The 27140-nt window shown below is 40.1% G+C and overlaps 1 protein-coding gene across 1 annotated transcript; it reads right to left on the reverse strand.

Annotated features, from left to right (window-relative positions):
- Positions 1–1582: 1582 nt before the first annotated feature.
- Positions 1583–23818, reverse strand: PGM2 (phosphoglucomutase 2). Its single transcript, XM_061993977.1, has 14 exons — positions 23622–23818; positions 19370–19537; positions 18479–18585; positions 18121–18205; positions 16774–16857; positions 15171–15364; positions 13951–14140; positions 13232–13329; positions 9835–10015; positions 8504–8597; positions 7502–7631; positions 4895–5084; positions 4132–4265; positions 1583–3644 (listed from the first exon to the last, which is right to left on the reverse strand). Exons 1-14 carry the CDS (start codon positions 23691–23693, stop codon positions 3542–3544), a joined length of 1830 nt encoding a protein of 609 aa, XP_061849961.1. The 5' UTR covers positions 23694–23818; the 3' UTR covers positions 1583–3541.
- Positions 23819–27140: the final 3322 nt, after the last annotated feature.

Raw genomic sequence — 27140 nt, forward strand, 5'->3', positions numbered from 1 at the left:
GCTCATCAGCACACAGCCTGAAGGCACTGCCCCTGTCTGCCTCCTGCAAAACTGCTGCTCTATCGGGACTCTTCAGCCTGGGGCCCCATACACCAACGATCTCGGCAGTAAAGTAACACGGCTGGCGCAAACAGCTGAAGAAGTGCATCCACCCACATTGCAGTTAAAGGTCAAATACAACTGTGGCCACAGTTGGAGGCTGCAGTGCCCAGACTACGTGCCATGGGTTTGTGGCACCACTCATTCTCTGCCTACTTAAGCTGCTGAGGGAGTGTTTTAGGTATCGTATGTGGAATACAGCTCTTGCTTCAGCATTTTCCTTTTAAGACGCATACCCTAGATTGGTATGCTCCTGCTGCTGTGTCTTCTGGTAAAGGTGGGCTGCTGGGTGGCCTGTCTTAATCTTGGCTCTCAGTCCAAGGTGATCAAGCAGAGTCTGGATTCCAAAAACAAGTCAGTCCCAGAAGCACTGACCAGTATGTTCTGACCAGACAATAAGCAGTCTGGGTTGGGAGCTTGTGAAAAGCCATATGCTTTGAAGCTCAAGATGCAATGCAGTGCAGGAAACCATGTTTTGCAAGGGTGCCTGTGACTTAACCACAGGCCACATGTTCAACTCCACCAAGAATGAAATTCAGGCCCCAAAATAGGCCCGTTATTCAGTGAGTACCTTGAAATAAGGCCCTTTGCTCTGTTCTGGGGACCATGTACCTGTGTTCCCCCTCTTCTTCACAGTCCTGATATTGGGCTAGAAACAGGCACCTTCTTTTCATGTCTCACTCCTCCTTCCATAAATGCCCCTTCATAAATGAAGGAAAGCAGGACTTCATGCGCTGAGGGGCAGCAGGGAAAGAAGGAAAGAGGAACTTTTGCAATAGAAAGGTTAGGGAGCATTGGGTAAGGTTCCTGCTTAAGTTCTCTTCTCAATTCTTGCCACGTTGAAACACATCACAGAAATCTCAGAGATTGTTTATATTCTGGTGTCACGAACTTGTACCACACACCTATTACTTCCAGGTCTCAGGCAGCTGGGGATCCAGCATCACAGATACTGAGGAAGCAGAAGAAATGGAACAAGGCAACATCTACTATTGAGATGCACTTTCAGATGTGGACTATGTCAAAAGCTAAAGTTGTTAATTCATTAATGGATTCGTTAACAACTTTTCGTTAATGGATCCATGTTTTGATACCCCTCTCTTATGGATGGTCCTGAAATCTCATCTCAGTTGTAGATGCTAAGGCATGAGTTGGACTTGGAAATCTCCAAATACTTACAGAGACAAAAAAAAAGATGACAAACCCCAACATTTTAGGAGACTGGTCATGTTGCTTTCAGATTTCATGAGCAAAAAGTTTCTTTAATCGGAGAAAACCCAGATTAATGAGACTTTTCTTCCACAAGATCAAACAGAAAGGTCAACAGGTGGTCAACCTGTCTCAGTGTCTTAAGGAGTTCTACTTACCTTTTGAGAATTAGTTCAGATTTACAGTATGCCAAATGCACTGCTTTAGCACATTTAACACGCATGAAAAAAAATCTAAAATACTATATATTTATTTTAAGCCTTTAATTCGTCCTTAGGTTTATTTTCAGAAGGAAAGGACAGTGAGTTGGTATGTGCAGAAGTTTCACGTAGTGTGATGAAGCTGATCCCACTGAAGTCAATATTGAGATTCCTTTTACAGTTCTTACTACATTCAGTAGCCCCTAGGCTGCTATTTAAGATGGACTGGATGGATGCATTATTCCAAGTGCCAAATAAACATGTATCAATAAAAACATGTCTCATGTTTGGTTAAGTATAAGAGAAATGGAAACAGAAAAGTGGAGGGTGTGAACAAGCACTTTCTGCACAAATAACCTATGTTCTAGCCTTCTGCTCTCAAGGACTAGGATTAACAGCACACTCACTTCCCTCAGTAGCTTTTTTATTACTTTATTTATTTTTTTGTGCCAGACAGATAGACCTCAACACGAAGGATTCCGATCCTACCTTTGACTGCACAGCCAACAAAACGCAATGTGACAGCCATAGAATGTAGGGGCTACTCCTTTCTTAGTGTTCTTTGATGGTAACTGTAAGGTACACACAGGCATCTGGTGTTCTCTGCTAACCCTCTTAGCTAACAAGGTAGGCTAACCTTGAGAAGAGAAGACTGAGGGGGAATCCCATTAATATTTACAAATATCTAAATGGTGAGTGTCAGGAGGTTGGGACATCCCTTTTTTCTACTGTAATTAGCAACAGGACAAGGGGTAATGTGACAAAGCTGGAACACAACAAGTTCCATTTAAACATAAGAAAAAACTATTTTACTGTGAGGGTGAGGGAGCCCTGGCACAGGCTGCCTGGGGAGGGTGTGGAGTCTCCTTCCTTGGAGGTCTTCAAGACCTGCCTGGACATGTTCCTACGCGACCTGATCTAGGTGACCCTGCTTCTGCAGGGGGGTTGGACTAGATGATCTCTAAAGGTCCCTTCCAACCCTACCATTCTATGATTCTAACTATTTACTGGAGATGAAATGGCATGTTTGTTCTTTTATGATGAATTTGCTAAATTCGATCCACGCTTGGTCTGGCAACTAGCCATTCTCCATGGAATACCAGAAGTACTTCTGGCAGAGAGGTTTCTTTACCCAAGAAGTACTGGGGCTGTTAGAGCTACATTGACAGCCAAAACAAGTACTGAAAACACAGAAAATCCTTCTACCAGATTCAGCCTGGTAACCTCCAAATAACTCTCTCTGGCCTGCAAGTGCAGACAACAACATGTAATCAAATGGAAACTTCAGCTCTAAATCGGATATACAGACTTATGCAGCAAGTCACAGTAGCACACAGTGTGATGGGCTCTGAGACTGGGGTGTGCAATGAGCTATTTATGCTTAGGTCAATGAGGCAACAGAAATGTGCTGTATGTAGATATATTATCTTAATATGTTCATGGTATCAAAAGGCAGTTTGGTAAACAATAATTGAATTTAATGTATAGTCTCATAACATATAGCTCTTCAGAAAATTCACTGTGACTTCCTTGTTTATTTGGGCCAAATTCCCCAAGAAAGATCACTGTTTCTGAAACATTCGCCCTGAGTTTGTCAAAGTCTCACTGCAAGCTTTCAGTACTTCTGTGTTAACAGAAGAATCTGCTTTGCAAATCCAGGCCTAGATAAAGTTGCACACTATTACCAGAATATACAGAAGAAATAAGTCCCCACAAAACAGGTTGTATTTCAGAAACCTGGATTTTACTTATACTATTTAATTAAAACAAGTTCTCACTGAAATACATTTGCAGTTAACTTTTGATTCTTAAAACTTTCAGTTCAACTGATTAGGCTTTTTTGGTCCTTTAAGCATGAAGGTACATTCCTTCCAACATAAGATACTACATTCAAGAGTAACAAGAATAACTCTTAATAAAAGTGGAAGTCTGTTTAGTCTGAGTTCTCAGATATTTGGTCCTAAGATTTCTTACTTCTTCAATAATACAACTCTAATGTTGCAAAACCCAATTAAAGTATTAATTTTGCTATTTTACTCAGCCTTTCGTTGAAGATTATTTTTTTCTGGTTGAAAGAAGTGTTTTTCAAGAGCGCTGACCAGTTCATCTAGCTCCTTCTTCAGTTGCTCAACATCACTAAGAAACAAAATCCACACAAATACAGAAAACGGTGTCACAGTGGAAAAGCTCAAAAGGACATTTTCAGTCTGAGGAATTTTTAACTGTGTTGCATTGGTTTAGACAAACATTTTCCATGAATGCTAAAAGTGTATACACTTGATTTCTTCTGGTAATGCACTGATGTTCACTTGCAACTGATGTGCATGAAGGCACTTAAGACAATGGAGAAATATAAACCCACAATATAATCTAAACCAGAACTGATAGTTTGACTTCAGATGATCTTCTATTGCAAAATGTATGCAATTAGTAATGTAACTTTGATACTTTTAACAGTATTTTCAGATGAATTTTCATCTGTGAGAAAGCATTATTTTCATTAAATAAGTTAGTAATTGAGTATTTCTATGGACTCTAGATCATGAAGAGCTCCTTCCCAAAACAGTACCATAAAGTCACACTGCCCCTATTACACAGCATTAACTACTCTAAGTGACAATACCTGTTTCCAGGAGGCGCACAAAGCTCAGAATAGTATTTGATCTTTGGTTCCGTCCCACTGGTTCTCATTGTGGCCACTCCTCCATTAGCAAAGGTGAAGGTTATCATTTGGCTACTTTTACTAGTGGGAAGTATCTAGAAGTAGTAAGAATAATTTTGTAGCAGCTTGGAAAGTGATGTATGTAATGAATTCAAGACAAAACAAATGACTTAACGTCATACAATATACCTAAAGGATCAGCTAAAATTAAGCTTTGTTCTGTTTTCTTCATCATTGTGGTCTTGAGACCACAACAGGCCAATGATCTCAACCTAGAACCTGGTAGCAGTACACTACTGCTAGGCAGTTATCTTCAAGTTTAGTCAACGTTTTTACTGCAACAGAAATTGCTCTGCGATGGCAATTCCCAGGAGGAAATGTAACATGACTGTGGTAAACAGAAGAACCCAAAGTCACATCTCAGTAGGCAGTTTAGTTTACACTTACAATAAAATAATGCAATATTGCTGTAGGAAGACAGTAAGATCCTCCCATCTCCCTTTACAGACTGTCATCTTGGAGAGAAAAAACACCACAAAACCTCAACCTTTCCCCTGCCCCAACCTTCATTTCCTCCCACCGAGGCAAAACAATCACCTCCAATATAGCTCATTTTAAGGCTTAGGGTGTGACATCATGTTTAGAGTGTTTCTCCACAGAATATTTAATACATGTGTATATACATACTTATATGATTTATACGTAATTAAAAAAATGTACTTACAGCCTTTTGATCTGGCTGGCTGCTGTCATATCCAGTTGTTAGATCTCTTATTCCAGAAACTTTAAATCTACCACAAGTTTTTGGGTATGTGTTTTTTCCATCGAAATTTCTCAGGTTGTCAAAAAGCTGTTGAATAACTTGAGGATCATGGCAGATGAAATATGAAGCTTTGGTAATATGGAAGCCATACCTGTTAAGATACAATATTAATTAATTGAAGACATGGTGCTCTTCTTAGGGTTGTGCATCATACACATTACACAGTCTTCTATAAAGCAAAGTGTGTACTTATGGTCACCCAGCTGTAGTGTAAGTTCATCCCTTTACAATTCTAGGCCCCAACAGCTTAACTGTCCTATTTTATGTACTTTAAAGAAACTTCTGTGCACACACCTTCTCCTTTAAAGGATGAAAAATGAGAAAGGTAAACCAGAAGAAAAAAAGATGTCATTACTGCCTTGAAGAGATGTAACCATCATAGGAAAAGAACAAACTACATCTAAACAGCTTCTTTGACTGGATTCCAGCTGACCTTTTCTGAGTAAAACAAATTCCAGACTGTTTTTTCCAACCACACTTCAGAAACTGCTCTCCCATTAAAGTGTTTCCAGTAAACTAAACTGTTCCAAATATCATCTCTTTACCTTAGCTGTTTGCTGCCAGGTAATATGATGCAGAATCTGCATCAAATGACCTGCTAACAATTTCCCAAACAACATGTTGTTGAAAAGCATACAAGCCTGGAATGGTTGTTTAAGTGAGCTCTTACTAAGGATCAACATTCGATGAATACCAAGGAAAATCTGAAGGGCAAAATCTTTCACTATTACTAAGATATTTATGCTAGAAACCTAAATGATTTCTTAAATAGAGTCACGTTTATACCTAAATGGACATCTCTAAGGTCAACAGTTGTTAAATCTGTCTTCAGAATCCAGCAAAGGAATTTACAAAACCAATTCTATATTCAAAAGAAGCGATGAGCCTGCCAGGATTATGTCCTTCTCCTGATCTGCATTTAGTTCTTTGAGAACAGATCCCCACTCTATACCTCTAAAATACAGAGTAGAGCTTCTTCTGCTTCAACAGCAACTCATGAGACAAATCCGATGAGAATAAAATAATGAATAGAAAACCGCAATTCTGTATTAGCCACAAATACCAAAAATCCCACATACAGAATGACCCCACAAAACAAGAACATCTCCTTCAGTTCTAGTTATCAAGCATTAGTTTAACAAGGCAGGTTTGTATCCTTCCCTGTATCCATAACTTCTTCACAAACAGTGGCTGCGTGCAGTGACATCTGTCTTTGAGGTGCATCTACAGGCTGCTTTTCTACTAAATGAGCTCTGACTTTTAGAGTCCTCTGCAGTGGCTATGTACACAGCAGCTCAGCTAAGTTACACTCAATTAAATATTGTGTTTCTGGGGGCACTCTGAAGCAGGTGTTTACTGAATGAATATTAAAAAATAAAAAAAGCAAGCACACAGCAGAAGAGGATAATTTTTCAATATACTCCTACAGCTATTAGTAATTAAGGGAATTCTCATGTCAGATGCTGTATTTGCAGCTCTAGGCATGAATTCCTCTTCCATGCATTTGCATTACTGTTTGCTTATGCCATGTACAATAGCTGATAAATTGCACAATTTATTTATGCAGTGTGTTAGCACATTTTTGCCGCTTGATTCCCTCTTACACAGTGGATGAAACAAGCATGGCCAGTGCTGCACACAAATGAGAGATCTGAGGATTGGAAAAGAAGAAGCACCGAGGCTGTAGTTTTCCATAAGTTACTTTGCAGGTTCCACCATTCCTTTGTTAGTGTCTTATGAGACACAAAGAGGTGGAGAGTGTTTGCCAGCCTGTGCTGCTCCCTCCTTTAAAATCAACAATCCTAAATCCCCCCGCCAAAACACTTCCCTGTCTCATGAAATTCAATAGTCATCTTTGCTATTGATTTCTGTAAGTCTTTGAACACATTAAAGAAGAACAAAGGAAAAATTGTGCCTCACTTTAAAAGGTCTCAAAGGCATACCCAGCTGTATACAGCCAATACTCTTGGTAAGTCACAGCACCTCTGCATAACTGGCTCAAATCTCAGTATTCAGGAACCAAAGGAGAAACCAACATATACTATCCATCAAAAGAAGACAGAATAATATCTAAAAAGCCTAACTTCAGAGCCAACAAGAATTACTTTAATCACAGGTAGCCCTACACGTGGGACAGGAGCAAGTTGGCCTCTAGTGAGTAACGTAACTATGCCAGAGCTGCTTGAATCCATTCTGTCATCAGTGTTTTTGTGCATCTGCCACATTGAAGATGCAAGATGTGCTACACTCTCTGCAGCAATGCTGCTGGCCAAAAAACAGGCCAATCTTCTGTAAAGGGACTGAAGAGCAGAACTTCTCAAAAGCAAGAAACCTTTTAGATAAGCAAACAAAAACACCTCAAAAATCTCAGTAATTAGTAGAGAATTCATAAGGTAGTAGTACTTTTACAATACCTTAAAATGATACAAAACCAAATCCGAGTCTCTATTAATCCTAGTATATGGAACAGAGAAAATTTGAAAATTAAGCAATTACAGTTGAACTCACTCATCATAGACAGCTTTCAGCTGCTGAGACAAAGACAAATTCCTGGTTGCCAAAAAGCTGGCCATCTCCGCAGTTATAACAGCAGCACTGACACCGTCTTTGTCCAGAACAGCAGGACAGCACATGTACCCTAAACAAGAAATTGGTATCTGCTTGATATGGTTTTATAAGGAAACAAGACAAAATGGACAGGAGGGGGTAAGTTAGTCAAACCAATATCTTTTTAAGGAGAAATGCACACTACCATAGTACAGACATTTTGAAGTTAAACCAAAAAAAATCATCTTCTAATGAATGTTAATCTTTATCAGCAAAGTATTTCATGGAATTTCAAGATCGAAACAAGACTTGTATGGTGACAGTGACACATGCTCCAGAGTGCTTTTGGACCTCTCATGAAACAGAAATTACACACTGCAGGAACAATGCAAGTATAAGCACTTTATCTCAAATGTGATTACCATACATAGTGGTATATGGTAACTCTGACAATTATCCATAAAATTAGACACATTTTCTCTGGTTTTCAGGTACTGAGATACTCAAGAAATAGCATTATAGCTTTACAGTTTTCTTCTCACAAATTCATAGCTTTTATTCATGGCTTTCCAGTTTACAAGTATAATTTGAGGAGTTCTTATTTTATTTTATTCACACTTAAACTTAGTTTAAAACTGTCAGTTAAACATAACTCAGTTTGAAATCTGAAAAAAGTATGTTTTTTTAAAATAGCTGGTACAGAATTTGCAGTCCAAGTCCACATAGCCATGCTACTGAAAATATAAACACCAAGCTTACATGATTGTACTCTGTGCTAAGCAGAGATACAAAAAGAATAAAACTAATTATAACAATCATCCAAATGGATTCCATGAATTACTCACTGGAAATACACTCACTCACTGGGAACTGTATTTAGGACACCTTTATATTGCTATTTTTTGCAAAATTCATACTTTTACTACGCTACAGAATATTACAATATAATGTTCTGTTTCTTACCTATAGCCTCCTCAAACGCAAAAAGAACAGCTTTTCCCTGATCCATGAGCTGTTTGGCACGGTTGCCCATCCACTTGAAACCTGTCAGTGTTTCCTACAGCAGTGAGGAGAAATAAAGGTATTAAAAATAAAAGCAATGTTTTACAAAGTGTAGTGGTTTTGCCTAGTCCAGGTTTTGGTAGCGTGGAGGCTACAGGGGTAGCTTCTTTAAATAAAGATCTGCCAGAAGTTTCCCCTGTAGCTGCCAGGGTCATTGCCTGTCAATTTTAAGATGGACCCATTGCTGACTCATGCCTGTCCAATTAGTGACTGAGGTAACTCCTCTGTGATTAACGTATTTGGGAAGGGGAAGAAGTTGCTCCACAGATGTTAAACTGCAGCCGCAACAGGGAGTAACACCACCTCAGCAGACACCAAGGTCAACGGGGAAGGAAGGGTGAGGAGGCCCTGAAAGAAAGACTCCCCTGTGACCTGTGGTGAAAACCGTGAGGTGGCAGGTTGTCCTCCTGCAGTCCATGGAGACGACTTAGGAGCAGAGATCCACTCGCAGCCTGTGGACGACCTCATGCCGGAGTGAGTGGATACCTGAAGGAGGCTGTGACTCTGTGGGAAGCCCATGCTGGACCAAGTACCTGGCAGGACCTGGAAACCCGTTGGGAGAGAGGAGCCCACACCAGAGCAGGTTTGCTGTCAGGACTTGTGATCCTGTGAAGGACTCAGGCTGGAGCAGGCAGTACCTGAAAGACTGTTCTCCCATGGGATGACCCACGTTGGGGCAGGGTGTGAGGAGCTGCCCCCGCGGGAGACCCCATGCTAGAGCAGTTCATAAAGAGCTGTATCCCATGGGAAGGACTCATACTGGAGAAATCTGTGAGGGACCATCTCCCATGGGAGAGACCTCACACTGTAGCAGCGGGAAGTGTGATGAGGCCTCCCACTGAGAAGGAGCAGCAGCAAAGTCCATCTGTAATGAACTGACCATAGCCCTCATCTGCCATCCCCTGCACCGCTGCAGAAGGAGTTCTGGAGAGAGGGAGGGCTGGGGGGAGGTGTTTCAAGTTTCAGTTTTATTTCTAATTTCCCTACTCTGTTCTGATTGTTCACTAATAAATCAAACCATTTCTGCAGAAGTTGAGTCTGTTTTGCCCGTGCCCGTGATGCTAATTGCTGAGTGATCTCCCTGTCCTTAGCTCGACCCACAAGCCTCTCGTTATATTTTCTCTCTCCCCTGTCCAGTTTAGGACAGAATTACTTGGTGGCCATCTGGTACCCAGTCAGGGTTAAAAACACCACACAAGTAAAGGAACATGGAATAACATGTAACAGCTTACCTCAAAGTGAAAACCTTCCTTTAGTGCAATTGCTCTCAAGATTTTGGAAGAAACAGTACTGGATAGCATGTAGACATCTTTAATGGCACAAGTATCCCTATTTTGATTTTTCCAGCAAGTGAAGATCCACCAGCCTAAAAGAGCTCCGAGCTCATTTCCGGAAAACACTTTCCATTCACCACTGGATGGGAAAAAACAATAGGAAAAAAAGCAAAAAAACAAAGTGTATAAATTCAAAAGATAATATTGTTAAAAAAAAAAATACCCTACCACTTCTTCCATGCTTGAACATGAGCAAATAAAACCGCAGCATCTAGATCCCAAGTTAACAGTAACAATACTACGCGTTTACGAAAAAAATATTCTCTGCCAAAGAATTCTGAAGTGGTTATCTTCCTCCTCCATCATATATACCAGAGTTTTTGAGTGCATCCAAAGATGAAACAGAGCTATTTTCAGCATATTTTAAAGTAAAACAAAACTATTAAGCAGATAAATTATAAAATTAATGATAAGACAAGCACAGAGACACAAAAATACAAGTGATCAGTATTTTTAGTTTACTCAGTGACAAACACATTTATTTCATCACACCAACTGGTCACTGAGGAAGATAGAAAAAAATATCCAACAGGTAAAAAAAGATTAACGTTGATATATTGCTAGAACGAGAAAAAAAAAATTAAGGGAAAAGGGAAAGACGGATGTCAAAATTGCTCAAATATTCCCAGTCAAAAAAGGGACAAAGACACTGCCAAATTGACAAAAGTCAAGACCTACAGAAACAGTACCTGTTGTGAAAGAGAAGCAGACTCAGTCTCCTGCATTTATTGATGCCAACAGGCACAAAGCAATGTACAGCGACAACTTAAGTCTAAGAGCGCTGAGAGAGTGTGCTCTAGCAGGAGTTTCTGTCAAAGAAGAAGTACAGACACTGTAGAAGCCTGAATTAATATTTGATTAGTGTCTGAATAGCAGAAGTCTGAGAGAGGACGTAGGACTGAAAGTAAGGAGACAACTTTGACTGTCTAAACGATTAGCAGAGGTAACAGTTCAACAGCACCATGCTCTCCATGGAGATAAACACAGTAAGCTAACACTCCCTTTCAAGTCTGATAGGTATCAGTTTTAGACAAAACACAAGTGATTGTGGCGTTCTTGTTTAACCCATCATACTTATCACAAACCGGGGCTTTTAATGCTTTTTCCTCAATACTGAATCCCTACCTGAGGCTGCCATTGTCCAAAAGCATTAAAATAAGGACATTCCAGCTAACACTGTCTAAGATAGAGTAGATAGTGCCAGTTAGCCCATCCTTCATCTAAAGGCAGAGAAGTTCACATTGTGAGGCTAATGAGTTAAAAAGAACCCCAAAAAAACCACTGCTAAAAAGCATCTCAAAACCCCAAAGGAAACACTGCCACCTTTGAAGCTGCAACAAAATCAAACAAGATCTTCTGGCAAGCAAAATGGGCATTTGCACCATCTCCTTTTACTAGGTTTTTGAAATTTGCTTAACTGATAAATGTTCAAGTATCTGCATCACCCACAATCACTGAGCACATCTAGCAGGTGCCCATCACACCTCCTGGATACTAAGGGATGCTGCTGCCGTGATTTCATATCTCTTTTTGGGCTCTCAGGCACACTGTTTCTTCTCCTGGCACAGCAACAGATTTTTTTCTGCTCCTCTCTGAGCTGAAAAACTTGTTTGCTATTATTATAGAGTTACGGTTTCTGACTGCTCCAATTAGTTTCTGTTTTATCAGGGTAGATGAAAGAGAAACTGCCATTTGTAGATCCGCAATTGCGGAAAAACTTATCTACACAGGAATGCAGATAGCAGGCACTTCTTTATTATGCATCTCTGGGAAAACACTGGGGATAGCTCCTCCTGCGTTGTTAGTTACCATTTTCAGGGGTTTTATACACCTCAAACAAAAGAATCACATTTGCCAACACAAGCATGCATAAAATGTCCATCTATCAATTTAGCCCTTCACCTTGACTGGTTCCCAACAAACACAAAATTTCCAAACTCACAGTGATTGGTCAAAAAAGATATCAGTCCCTTTTAGTAACAACTAAGGTAACAGCCAAGGTAACCTAACGAATACATATACCAGGGTCTTGTGACTAAGGTAACCTAACAAATACATTCACCAGGGTCTCCTAGCTAAGGTAACAGGTCCCTATCAGGTGTGGTATGTAACTCTTGCAGTTTGATCCTTATGTGATTCAAATGAATACTTACTTAACTAACAGGTGTTTGAGTGACTTGCAAATGCTTAGCTAATTGACTGAATTATTACTAAGTGATTAACAAGTGCTTCACAAGTGCTTGACTACTTGCTGTGATGGTAAGTTGTTAACTAAAATAACTGTGTATTTGCAACAGATATACCAATAGAGAGTAGGGCACTTCAGCTTATTTTTGCTCATCAAATAAAACCACACTACAGAAATGCAAACAACGGTAGAAGTATGGGATATCAGGGGGCATAAAATCAGGTTGGCAATATTGGGTCAGAACTATAGGTTACACATTCCATTCACATGAAACATTTATGAGAAGCCCGTTTGAGCAAATTTACCTCTTGTGATCCCATTCTTTGACAGGATATACATAGACAGACAAATAACGCATATATAGTTAGCTGGTCCTTAACAGAGAGGGTACAGGGAGGTTGTGGAGTCTCCTTCCTTGGAGCTCAAGACCCACCTGGACATGTTCCTATGTGACCTGATCTAGGTGGACCTGCTTCAGTAGGGCAGTTGGACTAGATGATCTCTAGAGGTCCCTTCCAACCCTACCATTCTATGACTCTATGATTCTATACAAACAACTATACTGAGAACTACCAACCACTGACAAAGCTTGAGGTGAAATGCAGGTTTATTATGCATGGAAGTGGGGAACTGAGCTAGAGAGGCCCAAATCACCTAGTGATTGGTAAAATCTTGTCTAACAGTATTTGAGAAAGAAGGAATTCATACTAAAGAACAGGGATGTTCCCTGTTCCTGAGAGTATCAGGGAGCTATAAAGGTTCTCCTGAATATTCAAATTATTCAATAAGCATAGTATAAAAGAATGTTTATCAGTTTTCTGTGAAAAATTTCTAACTGAAAATCTACCTTTAAAAAGGTATAGCACAAGCACAACTCACATGCTCATGCTTCTGTGCAGTCCTCAAGTGTAGCAAGTGTCAAGTATAAAATCAGGCTTCTGTACAGTATCTAACGTTAATCATGATTTCACTTACTGCCCCCACTATGGCCTGCTTCATATGGCCCTCACATCTGTTTTCAGCACAAAAACAACTACTGTGACTATTCTATCTTCCTCTGCAATACAGGTAGCAAGAACATGTAAACAGTGTGTATTTCTTTATTACCTCTCTTGTTTCTCTGCCACCGCAAGTCGATCAGCATCAGGATCATTTGCTAAAATTATTTTTGCCCCATCTTTTTCAGCCAAAGCAAAAGACAGTGTCTGGAAAAGCAGTAAGCAGGAACAGTGCAGTGTTAATAATCCCAAACAGTATTTTTACTTTCTTTATCGGTCTTAAACAATCTTCACAATTTATTTACATCTCAAACACCAAAATTACGACAAAAATAAACTTCAAGTCTGGCAGCGGTAGAGCATACTCAGGATATTTAACTTCAACTACATTACTCCACTTCTGAAGCTTGAGTCAAACGCCACTTGGATTTAACAGGATCCTTCAGTAATTAAGTGTAGCAGAAATACCTGTGGCAGAAACTCTAAACATCCGTCAAGGCCTTCCCCTCCTTCTGTTCAGGAATAACTCCCTCCTATTTCAGACATCAACTGTAGAAACTTCACAAAACCAACTGTGAAGATTGTTTAGCTACTATTTTACTCTATTATTTTAAAAGGTATGTATCATTTTGTTCCTTGTGCAGATGCTGCCCATTCTGTTAGAGCACAGAACAAAGTAGTTTAATCAATGAAAACTCCTCACTAACTCTTCACTAAATATAAGTTTATGAAAATAGAAACAAAGCAGACCTTCAGCTAACATTTCTGGACACTACTACTGGCATGAAAGACATTGTAACTATTAAAACAAAAAACCCCCCTATTTACCAGGACACCTTTGCCTTCTTCAGGATTTGGATACTTCACTGTGGGAAATTCTGGATCAGGATCCTTCTGCTCCGGAACGGCAAAAGGAGGACTAAGGTCAAACGCCTTGAAGGCCAACTGCACAAATTTATGACCTACGCCATGCACAGAGGTGTGAACAAATTTCAGGTTTGTTTCCTTGTTTATATTCCTGAAATAAACCAGATTAACAGTAAACTTGATGTGGAAGAATATTCTGCACAAAACCAACTATGTTCAGAAACAGAGAGATCAGATTTTAAAGATATTGGCTTGCAAATTGTTATTTTTTTCTGCAATATGAGTCACTCTTGATATCTAATGTCCTGGTATGTGCAAATCACCAATATATGAATGACAGTGCACACTGCGCACCACACAGTAGGCAAGTGGAAAACAAATACGATTAAGACTCTTCATCCCCAACTCTTCATTTAAACCAGCTCCAAAGACTGTGAAGACAGTGAACTGATAGCAGCATGTCTCATTTCAGCACTCTCATTTTCATCAAGTGCGTTTTATGCTTTCAGTAAATGCATGCAAAGTCCCAAGGAGGAATTTAACTTCCATTCTGAAAAAAGCAGCATAATTTCCTCACACAGCCCCAAGTTTCTAGTAATTCTGATTTCATTTTCAGCAAGAGTAATAACATGGTTACTGGTGGTAAGAATTTTGATGTAAGTAAGCAGACCTTGTAGGTTGCCACTCATTTAATCCATAAATCAATTCTACTCGTTAAACACAAAGAGAAACATCCACTTGATTTTGTTGAGTAAAGTCTTTACCGAGCAAGTGACAGGAACAGGCTTGTCCAAAGTGCCCAAGGCCACTAGGAGCACATGCAAGCTAGAATAACAAGACGTCCTTCTTCCAGAAGTGGCTTAACAGTCGGCTTCATCTCTCTTAAAAGCCCATTTTAAGGCTGTTGAACCATCAGTGTCAGCTCACCCCCAGCTTCACAGGACAGGCCCAGTCTTGCTGTTGCATATGGTTGATGTGTGGTCATGTGAATACAGACAGATAATATAACTGGACATCTATTTCTTGTTTTTATGGGTTAAACTTCTGCCAGACATCAGAAGATGGCTTACTACATCATCACACAGCTGTCAGTGCTACCACATGAGGTGACAAGAAGGTGCAGACAGAACTAGATGCTGGCAGTATCATGGCCACCCCATAAGAAAGTTAATAGCAGTTACCTGTGAAAGCACTGTTTCTGTATGTCTTTGAAATACTCCTTATTGACTGTGGCATATGGATCATGGAGCAGAATGCTGCTGTCAATCAGTTTGTCATCCCAAGCCTGAGGCCATGGCTCTTGGTTCTCCTCAATAGCCTGAGAAATTCCTTTGTCATGAGGAGAAATGATCTGAGCACCATTTTCCCAGTAAACCTAAACAATAAATAGGGTATTTCATCATTAATACTGTAGGATAGCTTTGTTACTTTTTTGTTGGTTAAGGTACACTACATTCACTAGAGTATTACAGTAATTGAGGCTTAAGTATACCCAGAGTATTCTCCTGCTCATATTCTGTGTTTCCTCTCACAATCCACTTTGTTCTATAAAAAAGCTGTTTAATTTTATTAAAATATATAAAAATCCACAATGAAACACAAAAGAAAACCCAGCTCGTTAATTGAGAAGATTCAAGTATCAGCCTGTCTGCCAGTCTTGGGACTGACAAATTGCCCATGCTATTCCTCCAGATTTTTAGGTATAATTGTTATATATAGAAGAATTCTTAAGAGGGAAAAAAAGTGTGCAGAAGTGAAACATATTTATCACAAAAAACTTGGAAGGAGAAAGTCACAAACATTTTGCAACTGCCTAGAGAAGCACCCTTGCCACAACAGCAAAAATAAATTCAACTAAGTTTCAAGATGTTCATTACTTGTAGTCTTTTTTTTTGTTGATTGTTTAGACACCCATAATGGGGTATAATCACTATGGTTTACTTTTTAACAGTTATTTGCACATTTCCTTCTACTCATGGTTTACAGATCACAAGTTTAAGGAAAGACACCTAACAGCACCTGGGCCATGGACATCCGTAGTCCAAATAACAAATCATTAAACAAAAAACGAAGTCAATTAAAAAAGTAACTGATAAGATATTCAAACAAGTCACTAAAATCAATACACGAAATACTTCAAAAACAACATTTTGAAGAGATATGAAGTTATGGAGGGGGAGACAGCAAGAAATCATCCTTGTTAATGGCTTATTTTTTTCTATTCACACAAAAAACATCTCCCAATTTCCATTTTTGTATCTTGGAAACAGTCTGTGCATGACTAGTCCAGCTGTGGGATGACTAGCAGAGAGGTAGCTCAGCCATGTTTTTTCAGCGGAAAGCAGATTTCTGTCACAGGAAGAAGTCACATTGATAACTGTCACTTAGAAAAAGAAAAATATACTAAAAGAAATCAATGTAATTTATGCAAAATGTTTTGTACAAGCTTCTTGTTAGGTTTAACATATTTTTAATTATCTGGGTTTGTACAACTACATGGAGAAATGAAAAATTAAACAATTGACTTTCAAAAAAAGGTAGCTAGCACTTTAAATTTTTCCAACGCATGCAATGGTATTACTTATCTTCCTGCATTTTAGAGTTAAGATTTTACTGATGTTATACTAATAACATGTCACTAGCTTTACATACATACATCTAGAAGAGATCAAGCTATCAATTAATTTGGTCTACACCATAATAGGAACTATACACAATAGTATTGCTGTCTCTTCGTTAAAAAAAAAGAGTTTTAAACAAGCCAGAAAATGTATTTAAGAATACCTTGTAGCCATTATCTTGTTTTGGGTTATGTGAAGCTGTTATCATAATTCCAGCACAAAGCTTCAGATGAGTTACTGTGTATGGCTGTAACAAGAGAAAGTTTTCTGAAGTGGAATGTGAATAACATTATATTATTTATTCTCATGCATATGCAACACTCCCAGAATTCTGAAGGAAAAGAAAGCAGAACGCCAGTCCTACAGCCTGATTCTAAAGCAGAAGGTAAGCAGCACTTGCTCCACTAGACCCTACGTGGCATAACTTCAGCCCTTGATTTTTCTTGTGCATTTTATCATTTATATATTCTTAGTGTTGTTTCACATGCTCTGTGGATCTCTAGAGTAGTGTTTTTATAGAAGGGAAATGAAGGCATGTGTGGCCTTCTGCAGAATGACTGGAGATAACTGGAGGCCCTTCAGGACACAAAGTCTGTCAGAGCAATGACAGAAGTCTGCATAGGGTAGACAATTACAAGTGGAGCAGTCTCATCCCTACCACCTTTTGAGAGCAGCCCATGGAGCAACTACACCCTTGTGGTTCAGAACAGAATGGTTTTGGAAAGAGTACTTATAAATTAGTTCAAAACAGATGGAATGAATTAAAAGTAAAGCATTATTTGTGTCCGCATGTCCAGTTCAAGTTTACCCCTGGCTCTTTATTTAACAGTGAATGCAATCAACTGCAGTTCTTGCAACACTGCTTTAAGCTGCACTATGAAGAACTTGACCCTAAATCTACCAAAATTTCTATGAGTACAAGAGCACTACACACAGTCTTCATCCCACTATGTTCTGTTTACAGTGGTCACTGGAGCAACCGGTATCAGCAGAAAATGTTGCTTTTAGTGCAAAGTAGAGGTTTTCTTCATTGCTCTAGAGGACTGACATCTAGTGATTTGATGGTGAAAATGCACACATATTCAACAACCCTCCCAGCATTAACATTCCTGCACACCAGCAAACTGCTATTTAAAAAAGCTACTTTGGATTCACTACCCACCCTCTTCCGAGAAAAAAGATAAAAAGTTTAAAACCCACGAACAAATCAACCAGCAATCACAAAACTAAATGTGTGTTGCAGACTCCACAGCAATCTAGAAATGACAACTTTTTACAAGAAATCTGCCTGAAAGCTGGAATGAATAAAACATGTCCTACTGTCACTGATATTCCACTAAATTTCTTCCTTCTCTTGCTGTAAACTAAATATACCAAAACAAGTATAAGACTAACTGGAGGTAGAGCTTAAAAAGTTAAAAGTGGCTTGTTTAGTTTTCCTTAATGAAAGTAACGCAAGACATTTGACAGAATTTGTGTGTATATAAAAAGATATAATAGAGAAACCTACCACAAATGGAGTTGGTGTTATATCAGAGAACAGATAAACTGGAACTCCTTGACTGACAAAGGTAGTAGCCGCAAGTCTTGCAAACCTAAACAGGAAGAAAAGAATCCTATTAATTTCCTCACCCATTCATTTCCCAGAATCCACAGCTTCCCCTGCCACCCTCCAATTTAAAAGACACAAACAAAACCCTATATAAATAAATTCCAAATTATTATGCAGGTTCAATTTACATGTGCTCCCTCACTATTTCCAACAGATGAAGCACAACTATAGGAACTGCTTTGGCATTCACTCCACAGAGAGAGAGCTGAAGCAGATAGAAATCCATAATGTATGGCACTTAAAACCCAAAAGGTACCTTTTACTGCTACCTCCACTGGAAAAATGGGCACGAGCATCAAAACCAATCACAACTCCTCTCTTTTTCAGATCACTGAAATTCTTCTCAAGGTATCTGCAAAATCCCTGAAGACAACAACATGAACCCAATCTTAATATTTAATTCATCACCGCATTAAGATGATTGTTAAGTTGTCATCTTAGGAAGGTGACACATAACATCGCACTGAAATACACTGGGATTCAGCTTGTTTATTTAGGACTGATAAACAGTAGGAAATAGCAGAAATCTTCAAATCAATATAGTGGAGCTAGACAGCGTTTAAGAACTTTTTCCAGAAATCGACCAACTGCAGAAAGAAACAGTTAACATGATTAGTCCCAATTGCAGATTTTGGGAATTATTTAGCTCTGTTGAACAACTGGCCAATATTTCATTTTTTTAACTGAAATCTCTCGCTTTTTTAATAAAACCTCACCCTTAGTAACAACACCCCTTTAGGACACATCACCACTCCAGGCTGCAGTAATTTAAGGGTTTAAGGTTTTTAAGCTCTCCCCTAGTAGATCTGTTTTAGGGCCTAAACACATATATGTTGCTTCACTGTATTTATGTAGATTTATGTCTAGCTTAGCTGAAGGTTTTTTGTAATTGTCAGGTTAACTGTAGATGTGTATAAACTCAATAGCAAATGAAATACGGAAAATAACTCACTGCAATGGCTTAACAGCATCTCCGCTTGCTGTGAGATCAGTGCTTAGCTAATACTTATCCTTTAAATCACTTCTCAAAATTGCAGGAATAGTAAAAAAAATGTACTTCCATAGAACACTAGTTTGCTGTCAGAAATGAGGCTCTTCTGTTAATACGTGTGACCAGTTAAGTGAGATAAAGGAATGAAAACAGTACCTGGGTTGTCTGGATAATAGTCAAGTCATTCATGTGGGAAATCCCTGCTCCCATGGCAGCTCGAAGTCCTGCTGTGCCAAACTCCATCCGAGAGCCAAAGTATTTCTGCAGTTCTCCAGCATTTCCTTCAGTAACCAGTTGCTTCACTATTGCAGATGTTTTTGGATTCTGTTGATTAAAAATTCAGCTATTCTAAAAAAGTTTTGTTTCCTTGTTTATAATACCCGTATGCTTCTTAATAGAACTTTCTTTCCCACTCTCTGTACTATTTCAGTATCAAAACATCCAACAACACTTCAAGGACATGAGAACTCCTGCTACATCTCCCTAATTTTAAACCAGTACAATCTCAAGTATCACTTAGTTTTATTATTTATTACTATTCTCCTTAAGTGAATATGCTGACTTGACAGTATTATATATATCACATTTTGGGAAGTGAAAAGATTTTCAAGATGTCTACTTTAACATTTTATGGGTTTAGAAACAAAACCAAACAAAAAAAGCACCCTTGTAGTTCAGAGAATCTTTGTAAAAATAAGAACTATTGTAAATGAATAAGAAAGCAAGTTAGGCTGATGATTAGGAAATATTTGCCACTTCCATAGCACTGTAAGTAAAGCTTTAAAAAAAAAGATATAGAATCATAACCCTGTCCCAAGACTGGCTAACACCAGAGGCAGCTGCAAAACCTATGTAGACTGGTCAGAAAGACGACAATTTGCAACGTATTTGCAGGTAATGTTTGTAAAAATAAGCGCAATTCTCAAGATGAAAGCTTAGCAACTACAGCTGAATTCTTAAATAAAATGACTGTACACAGTAGCAATGGAAAGGCCATATCAGACTGCTTCTGAACAGTGAGAGGTTTTTAAGTCTGGCTGCTTTTCTTGCCGTACTGCTTGTATTTACTCTTCAGTGTTACCACTCTCATTGTTTCCAAATTTAGGAGTTAGTAAAGTCCTGTATACACCAACATCTCAATCTTAGTAACATGGCATTTGTGAATTATAGTATTTCATTTCTTGAGAGTTCATGAGCCAAGAGGACAGATGGCACTCTGCAGCCTCTAAGCAACAGGGCTATGTGAAGAGGCAGCATCCTCCACAGGTTACTCACCACATAATTACACACATTTTTCACAGGAGTACAAAGATTTTAATTTGCAAATTGCTGCAGGCTTTTATTTCTAGTCAACTAGGTGATCTCATAAAAGTCATAGACTTTTGATTTGCTATCCACTGTGAAAATACAGGGATCCTTCAGTTGTTCGGGTCTGGTTAAATGATCATACTTATTCACCTGGCTGCCTCTCAGGGTTTCAGTCCGCATAATTTGCTAGAGAAAACTTGATTGCATGAATTTAGTTCTTTAGGTTGTTCCCCTCAAAAAGTAATGGTAAAAGCCAGGCTCAAGTCTGTTTAATATAGCAGAAGGATTTTTCCAGAATTACTGTTACAATTGTTTATGGCTATGCTTTCCTAAGAATCTGTATTTTGGGTGAGGTGGGTTTTTTTACTGTATATATGACTGCTCTCATTTTATTTCAATTTTAGAAATGTTATGATGCCATTGTATACAGCTAAGGAAAAAACCCCTCCTTTTTTAACAGAAGAAAAATCCAAAATCAAATCTTCACAGCATCTCTGCTAAAGAAGGACCCAGTACCTGAAGGATGAGGTGATGGTATTCTCCTTCCCTGATGGTTCCCTTATACTTTCCTACTCTCAAATAAAACTGGATGTGAGAATACTGTTTTCTGTGAACACAGTGGCAGGTGATTTAATATTGAGTTAATATCCAGTAGTGCAATTTGCTTAAACATCACCTGGAAACACTTGAGTTACTTAATCTACAGCACAGGAAGGCCTCAAAGAGGCTTCAAAGGCTTCTCAGGGCAGGAGTTCCCACAAGGTTTTAGAAGGTCAGCTACTGACTGAACAGGTTTTATTTTTAACAAAACCAGAAGCTATTATCTATCTGTAATTTTATGACTGATAATAGAAAGAATGAAAAATACACTTCTGTAATGAATACAGTGATGAAAACAGCCTAGCTATAAACTCAGTCATTGTCATCTAGGTAAAAACTTCCTGTTAATTCAACGAGACCATCTTCGGCTGTAAGAGCTTCCTGTTGCTAACGACTGTCTTCTAAGAAACATGCAGCTTAGCATTATTAAATATTAACATGTCTCTACAGGTCAAAAAGGAACCTTTTGTTTTATGTCAGAGTAAATTGACACAGGTTATCAAGGTGAGTATTGGCCTCTTCTCCCAAATAATAAGCAACAGGACATGAGGAAAAGGCTTCAAGTTGCACCAACGGAGGCTTCAACTGGATAGCTGGAAAAATATCTTCACTGAAAGGGTTGTCAAGCACTAGCACAGGCTGCCCAGGGAAGTGGTTGAGTCATCGTTCCTGGAGATATTTAAAAACCCTGTAGATGTGGTGCTAAGGGGTATGGTTTAACAGTGGACAGAGCAGTGCTGCGTTAACAGCTGGACTCAATCATAATTGTCTTTTCCAACCTAAGTGATTCTGTGATTCTTCTCTTACTCAATACAAACATGTAAGAGCTCCCTGAGAAATTAAAATACCTGATTATTTTGAGCAATCAGCTATAGGTATTGCACACACTACTACTGAATCAAAGATGTAATTGTTAGCAAAGAGCTAGTATTTCAGAACAAAGATACTATAAGGAATGCTGCATTAGATTTCCTGAGGGTTTCACAAAATAACGGAATAACGAGTTTAAAATAAAACAATTACACAGAAAATAATAATATAATTAATATTAGTCAAAGAAGTTGTGGAAATAACTTCAAAACCAGATTATTTTATCAAAATCAACTAAACTGAAAAAAAAAAAAAGACAAGAAAAGCTTATGCTCATTTCAGGTAGTACACCAGCATTTCAGAACGAAGGACTGGATTGGCACTGTATTATCATTAATAAAACCAGAGCCAGCTAACTGATCAGTTAATCAGTGAAATGATCTTTAATGAAGAATCAAAACCAACATGAGGTACTTCCAATGATGTCCTTCAGAGCCTGGAAAGAATACTAAGAAAATAATTATTCCAAGTTTTCACTGACAACTTTGAAAGAAACAGAAGACACCTTACCAAACAAATATGTAGGCTGCGCAAAACACAGAAAGCATTGTATGGTGCTGAGCCCAAGACAGTTATTAAGGTGACCGAAGTGACTGAGGGCAAAGGCCGGTGTGCTGCAGGACAGCCAAGTGAAAAAATTTCAAGTATAGAGACAAAAAAAAAAAATGCAAACCACATATGTCAAATATGGGTCTGCATCTCAGTGGGAACAGCAGCAGCATTACAACTCCAGAAGCACTTCCAGAACACCACTACAGCAATTCACTTCTTTAGACATGTCAAATACAGAAATACAGATTTTAATTCCACATATAGTGATGCCAAGACCAAAACTGAAGACACAAAGATAAGACTTAAGATGTCTAAGCATCTTAACAGGACAGGAAATAATGCATGTTAAAAGTGTTCCTAAGCAGCAGCAAAAAAAGGGAGAAAATTCACGAAACCAGAAAATACTGAAGATGCGGGAGTTATTTCCCGAACAGTGAGGATCACTAGGTGCTGGGAAACACTATCAGGAAAAAAAAAAAAAGAGGATAGATTCTGCATTTCCCAGTGGTTTCGAAGCAAGCCCACGTCTTTTGTAAACACCAGTTTAGTAAACAAAATTCGGAGGTACCTGATGGTTTTTAATACCGACAGACAAACAAAGCACTGTAGTCTCACCTTCAATAATTCAACTCCAAGAACTGCCCCTACCACAGAAGCGGTTAGGAATAACGCAGGCTGTTTTAAAAAAGAAATTCAGCCTATCTGAGGGGCGGATACAGTGGCCATAAGCAGGAACCAACTAGATGGGTTTCCAAAGGAAAGAGGGGGCTGCTGTGACCGGTGACGGGAAGCAGCAGCGGCTGGAGCTGCGGCCACTTGCTGCGGCGGGCAGGAAGGGAGGAGAGGGCTGGGGTGAGATTGAATGATAGAGACAGACGGTGTCAGAGTGCTTTAAGGGCTGAGCGAAAGAGCCGGGTAGTGCCTTTACCACACTAAGCACTGACGCGACTTAAAGCCGAGGCTCGCCCCGTGCCTCCCGACGCTCCACATGCCTTTGCCTCCACAGCCCCCCGCCAAGACCCTGAAGCATCGGGACGCCCCATCCGGCTTGACAGCCGCGGTGCCGGCGACCCCTCACCTTATCCCACAGCAACCACTGCTCTGCGGCGCGGCGGAGCGCGCCGTCCCCAGTGGAACCCCGTGCCGCCATCCCGCCGCTTCCCTCTTCCGGAAAACGCCTGCTCCGCTCCGTTCCGCTCCGCTCCGCCCGGCCCGGCCCTCCCCTGCCCGCTGTCAGTGCCAGGGCCAAGGCTGTGCGGGGCCGTCCCACCTCCGCCCCTCGTTGCCTCCCGCCCGGCCGGGCCCGAGGCTAGGGCCAGGCTGTCCCACCTCCACCCCGCCTGCCCGACCGCCCGTGCGCGGCCAGGGTCAGGGCCAGGGCCAGGCCAGAGAGGCGGAGCTGGCCTGTGGAAGATCGGGTACAGTGGGGTTTTCTAATGCTTTTCCCATATGGGCTCTGTCCCTGCTGCTCCCCGCAGCGGTAGCTGGGACGAATGCTGGCCCTCCCCAAGCTCTGTGCTCCTGGGGCGCGGCGAAGGCTGGTGCACAGGGCGCGGGGGGGGCGTCGCCCCGGAAGGCGGCTGAGAGCCGCCAGCTGCGCTGAGGCGGAGAGCGTTCCCACACGTGAAGGGCAGAAACGCGCGACTCGGGAGGTTGTTGGCACTTACCGAAGCTGCCGCCCGTTCCTCAGCACACCTGATAAAGAAAACTAACGCTGTTTTCGAAAGTGTTACTTTCCATGGGCATTGGCTTAAGGCCTATGATATATTTCTTTTTAAAGTCAATATAAGTGAGGGCTGATCTTGGGAGAGGTATCTGGGGTGAAGATTATAAGCAAAATACAGACCTAGGGTCACCTACTTTAAGCATTAGACAGGCATGTGGTAACTTTATTTACTCTTTACTTTTGTAGTGTGGTAGTATGGAAGGGAAAACACGACTCAAAAAGTTTTTGGTCACATCTGTTTTTTTTATACCTTAACAACAGCATAGCAATTCCTTCCCATAATAAAAACATGAGCAAACTGCTGTCACGGAGGGAAAGGTGGAAACAGCCCAGAGAAATTAAGTTTCCAGCTTTCCTCTTCTATTGCTCTGTCCCATACACTCCAGAATAAGCTGGAATCTGCACAAGCCAAGGGGCACACAAGGGGGAATATTCCATTAATTCACCCATAAATGGCTCTTTTTAGTGTTTAGTCTCAAACTTCTGGTTTTCTTTTAATAGCCAACCAGCCAACCATAGGAAGCTCTTAATGGAAGTCACAGTTGCAGCACTCTACTGCTATACTGAGCAAGCAGACAGCTGCCTGCCTTCACATCCCAGCCCCTTCAGATTATCCACATGAATCCTGGATGATTCCTCCTATGTGCTGTGAGAGGTTGGCCAACTCCTTTACTGCTACAGGACTGTGAAAGGCCCATTACTAAAAAAATCTTGTTCAGTGTTGCAGATATGTTCATTTTGAAGAATGCTTTTTATTTGGAAACAACTTTTCTATGTACTATATCCTTTCAAGTTGGAGCTGCTCACTGTTACTAGCTGAATCATGAGTGCTGTGTGTTACCATTTACACACTACACCACATATTGGTGCCATGTATGATTATTTAGAATAATGAGTACTAATTGGGTAAATTTTCACAGAAATAATGACTTGTGCAGATATTCAGAAACCTTTCAAAGTTCATGGGTAGGTTACCAGAATGTATGTGAACAAGAGAAAGCTGTACCTCCCTTGCAAAGGTGTTAATGACTATCCTTCTGCACTACTGATGAGTAAAAATTACCATTGAGATACCCTTCTGGAAGAACTCTGAGGTAAAAAGAATCAGTCAAACCAAAGAGTAAGAAAATCAGATAAAAAAATACGTTGTGTGGCTGCTTTTGGAATCAGATGATTTGCTCCTCTGGCGCTGTGGTAATGCACCCTCAGCAGCAGCTCCTCTGGCCTCTGCATCTCTCTGGCTGGATACAGACCAGAATAAAATTGAAAACTAGAAATTGGATAAAATAAAAAATAATTGAAAAAGTTAAAAACAAAAACTGAAAAACTGAAGAACAATTTTTAAAAGGTAACTGAATTTCATTCCAGAAAATGGATTGAATTAAAGAACGGTTAATACTGCATTGATCGAATAATTATTCTACTTTATAGCATAGTGTCTCTGAGATAGGCCTGGGTTGCCAGCCAGGCTGTTGTGGTCTCTAAACAGCTCCTCTAACTTATCTCTGGTCTTGGCTGGAATCCCCCAGAGAAGCCGTGGTAAGGCCCTGCATGCAACCAGTTTGATTTCTTACAATTTTTGGGCAGACGTATAGTCTAGAGAACACTGAACTCTTTCTTGCATAACAAAATACCTGGCACCAGCTTCCCAAAGCACGAAGGCAAACAGCTGTCTGATTGCTCCAGCGTTTCAGGCATAAGGTGCTCACTGTTGAGGAGCGTTTTTCCTGTCTTTTTTCAACCTCTGTCTGAAGCTGAGCTATATCACTGCCAAGGGAGCTTCAGGGAATGACTGCTCAACTCTGCAGTAGGGCAGAGATAGAGGCAAATTCCCTGGGTATGATAGGTACACAGAGTATGTATTGCAGAGTATGTATCACAGAGTACATATTGCAGGCGTACTGCCTCTGCTGAGCTGTGCAGGAAGAGGAGCAGACACTCTGGAGCCAGCAGAGTAACTTGCTGGTGTTGCCAAGTCCTGAATCTAAACTCCTGTGAGGGATATAACTATCCAGGCACCTTCCAACAGTGTTTCAGTGGGAAACAATCTGAGCATCCCTTTTGTCTCATGTTTAAGGGATGAGGCCAATGAGGAAGGGTCTGCCCTTGTGGAAATGTCACTGAACTTCTGCCGTGCTTCTCAGAGGCAGGAGATAAGTAACCACAGAAAAACCCCAGTGTTTGTGTAAGTGAAGGCCGATACTGACACTAAGATGTTGGCCTTGCAAAGCACCTTGACATAGTGTCACCATTGACTCAACCAAAGGAGCTGTGGCAGGCAAGAAAACATCTGTGGAGAATATTCTCTTTCTCTCAAGAGCCTCAGGTTGAGTATAAATCAAAGTGATTTTTTTAAGGATGGAGGAAAGTGATCACCAGCATCCATCACCGAGTATGCTCAGCTGTATCACTGAAAACCTGTTGGAAAGTCCTCACCTAATGCGTTCTGGGACTGCTCTGAACAGAATGGCCAGAACCACATAACTTGCTAAGTGCCACAGTCCTAAAAACTTAATAATCTAATGGGTTGAAAAAGGAACGGACAAGTGCTGCCTGCAGTTGTCCTTGTGATTAACATCCTGTGATTAACATGTGATTATTGTTTCATGCAAACAATACAATATAAATTGTGCCAAAATACCAGATAATCTAACAATTAGATCCTTCCAGTGGCTGTTCTAGAAAGTGAATTTCCAAGAAAAATCAGAAAACCAACCATATTTCATGAAAAGCCTTAGAAACTGGATTGGATAAAAGTTGTATTTGGTCAAGCACAGATGAAAAACCCAGATAAAACCGAGTCATAAAGGATGGAGTCTTTTCCCTTTCTTTTCTCCATCTGTTACCAAAATCAGATGCAGTTAAAGAAGT

This window comes from Colius striatus, chromosome 3 (genome assembly GCF_028858725.1).
Source record: "Colius striatus isolate bColStr4 chromosome 3, bColStr4.1.hap1, whole genome shotgun sequence".
Taxonomy (NCBI): Eukaryota; Metazoa; Chordata; class Aves; order Coliiformes; family Coliidae; genus Colius; species Colius striatus.

Excerpts from the sequence above, each read along its gene's own strand:
- PGM2 (XM_061993977.1), bottom strand. The coding sequence starts at position 23,693 with ATGGCGGCACGGGGTTCCACTGGGGACGGCGCGCTCCGCCGCGCCGCA. Across the intron at positions 14,141-15,170 it reads CAGAAACAGTGCTTTCACAG|GAATATAAACAAGGAAACAA; the intron begins GTAACTGCTATT and ends GGTTTATTTCAG. Across the intron at positions 4,266-4,894 it reads GCCAGCCAGATCAAAAGGCT|ATACTTCCCACTAGTAAAAG; the intron begins GTAAGTACATTT and ends TACTACTTCTAG.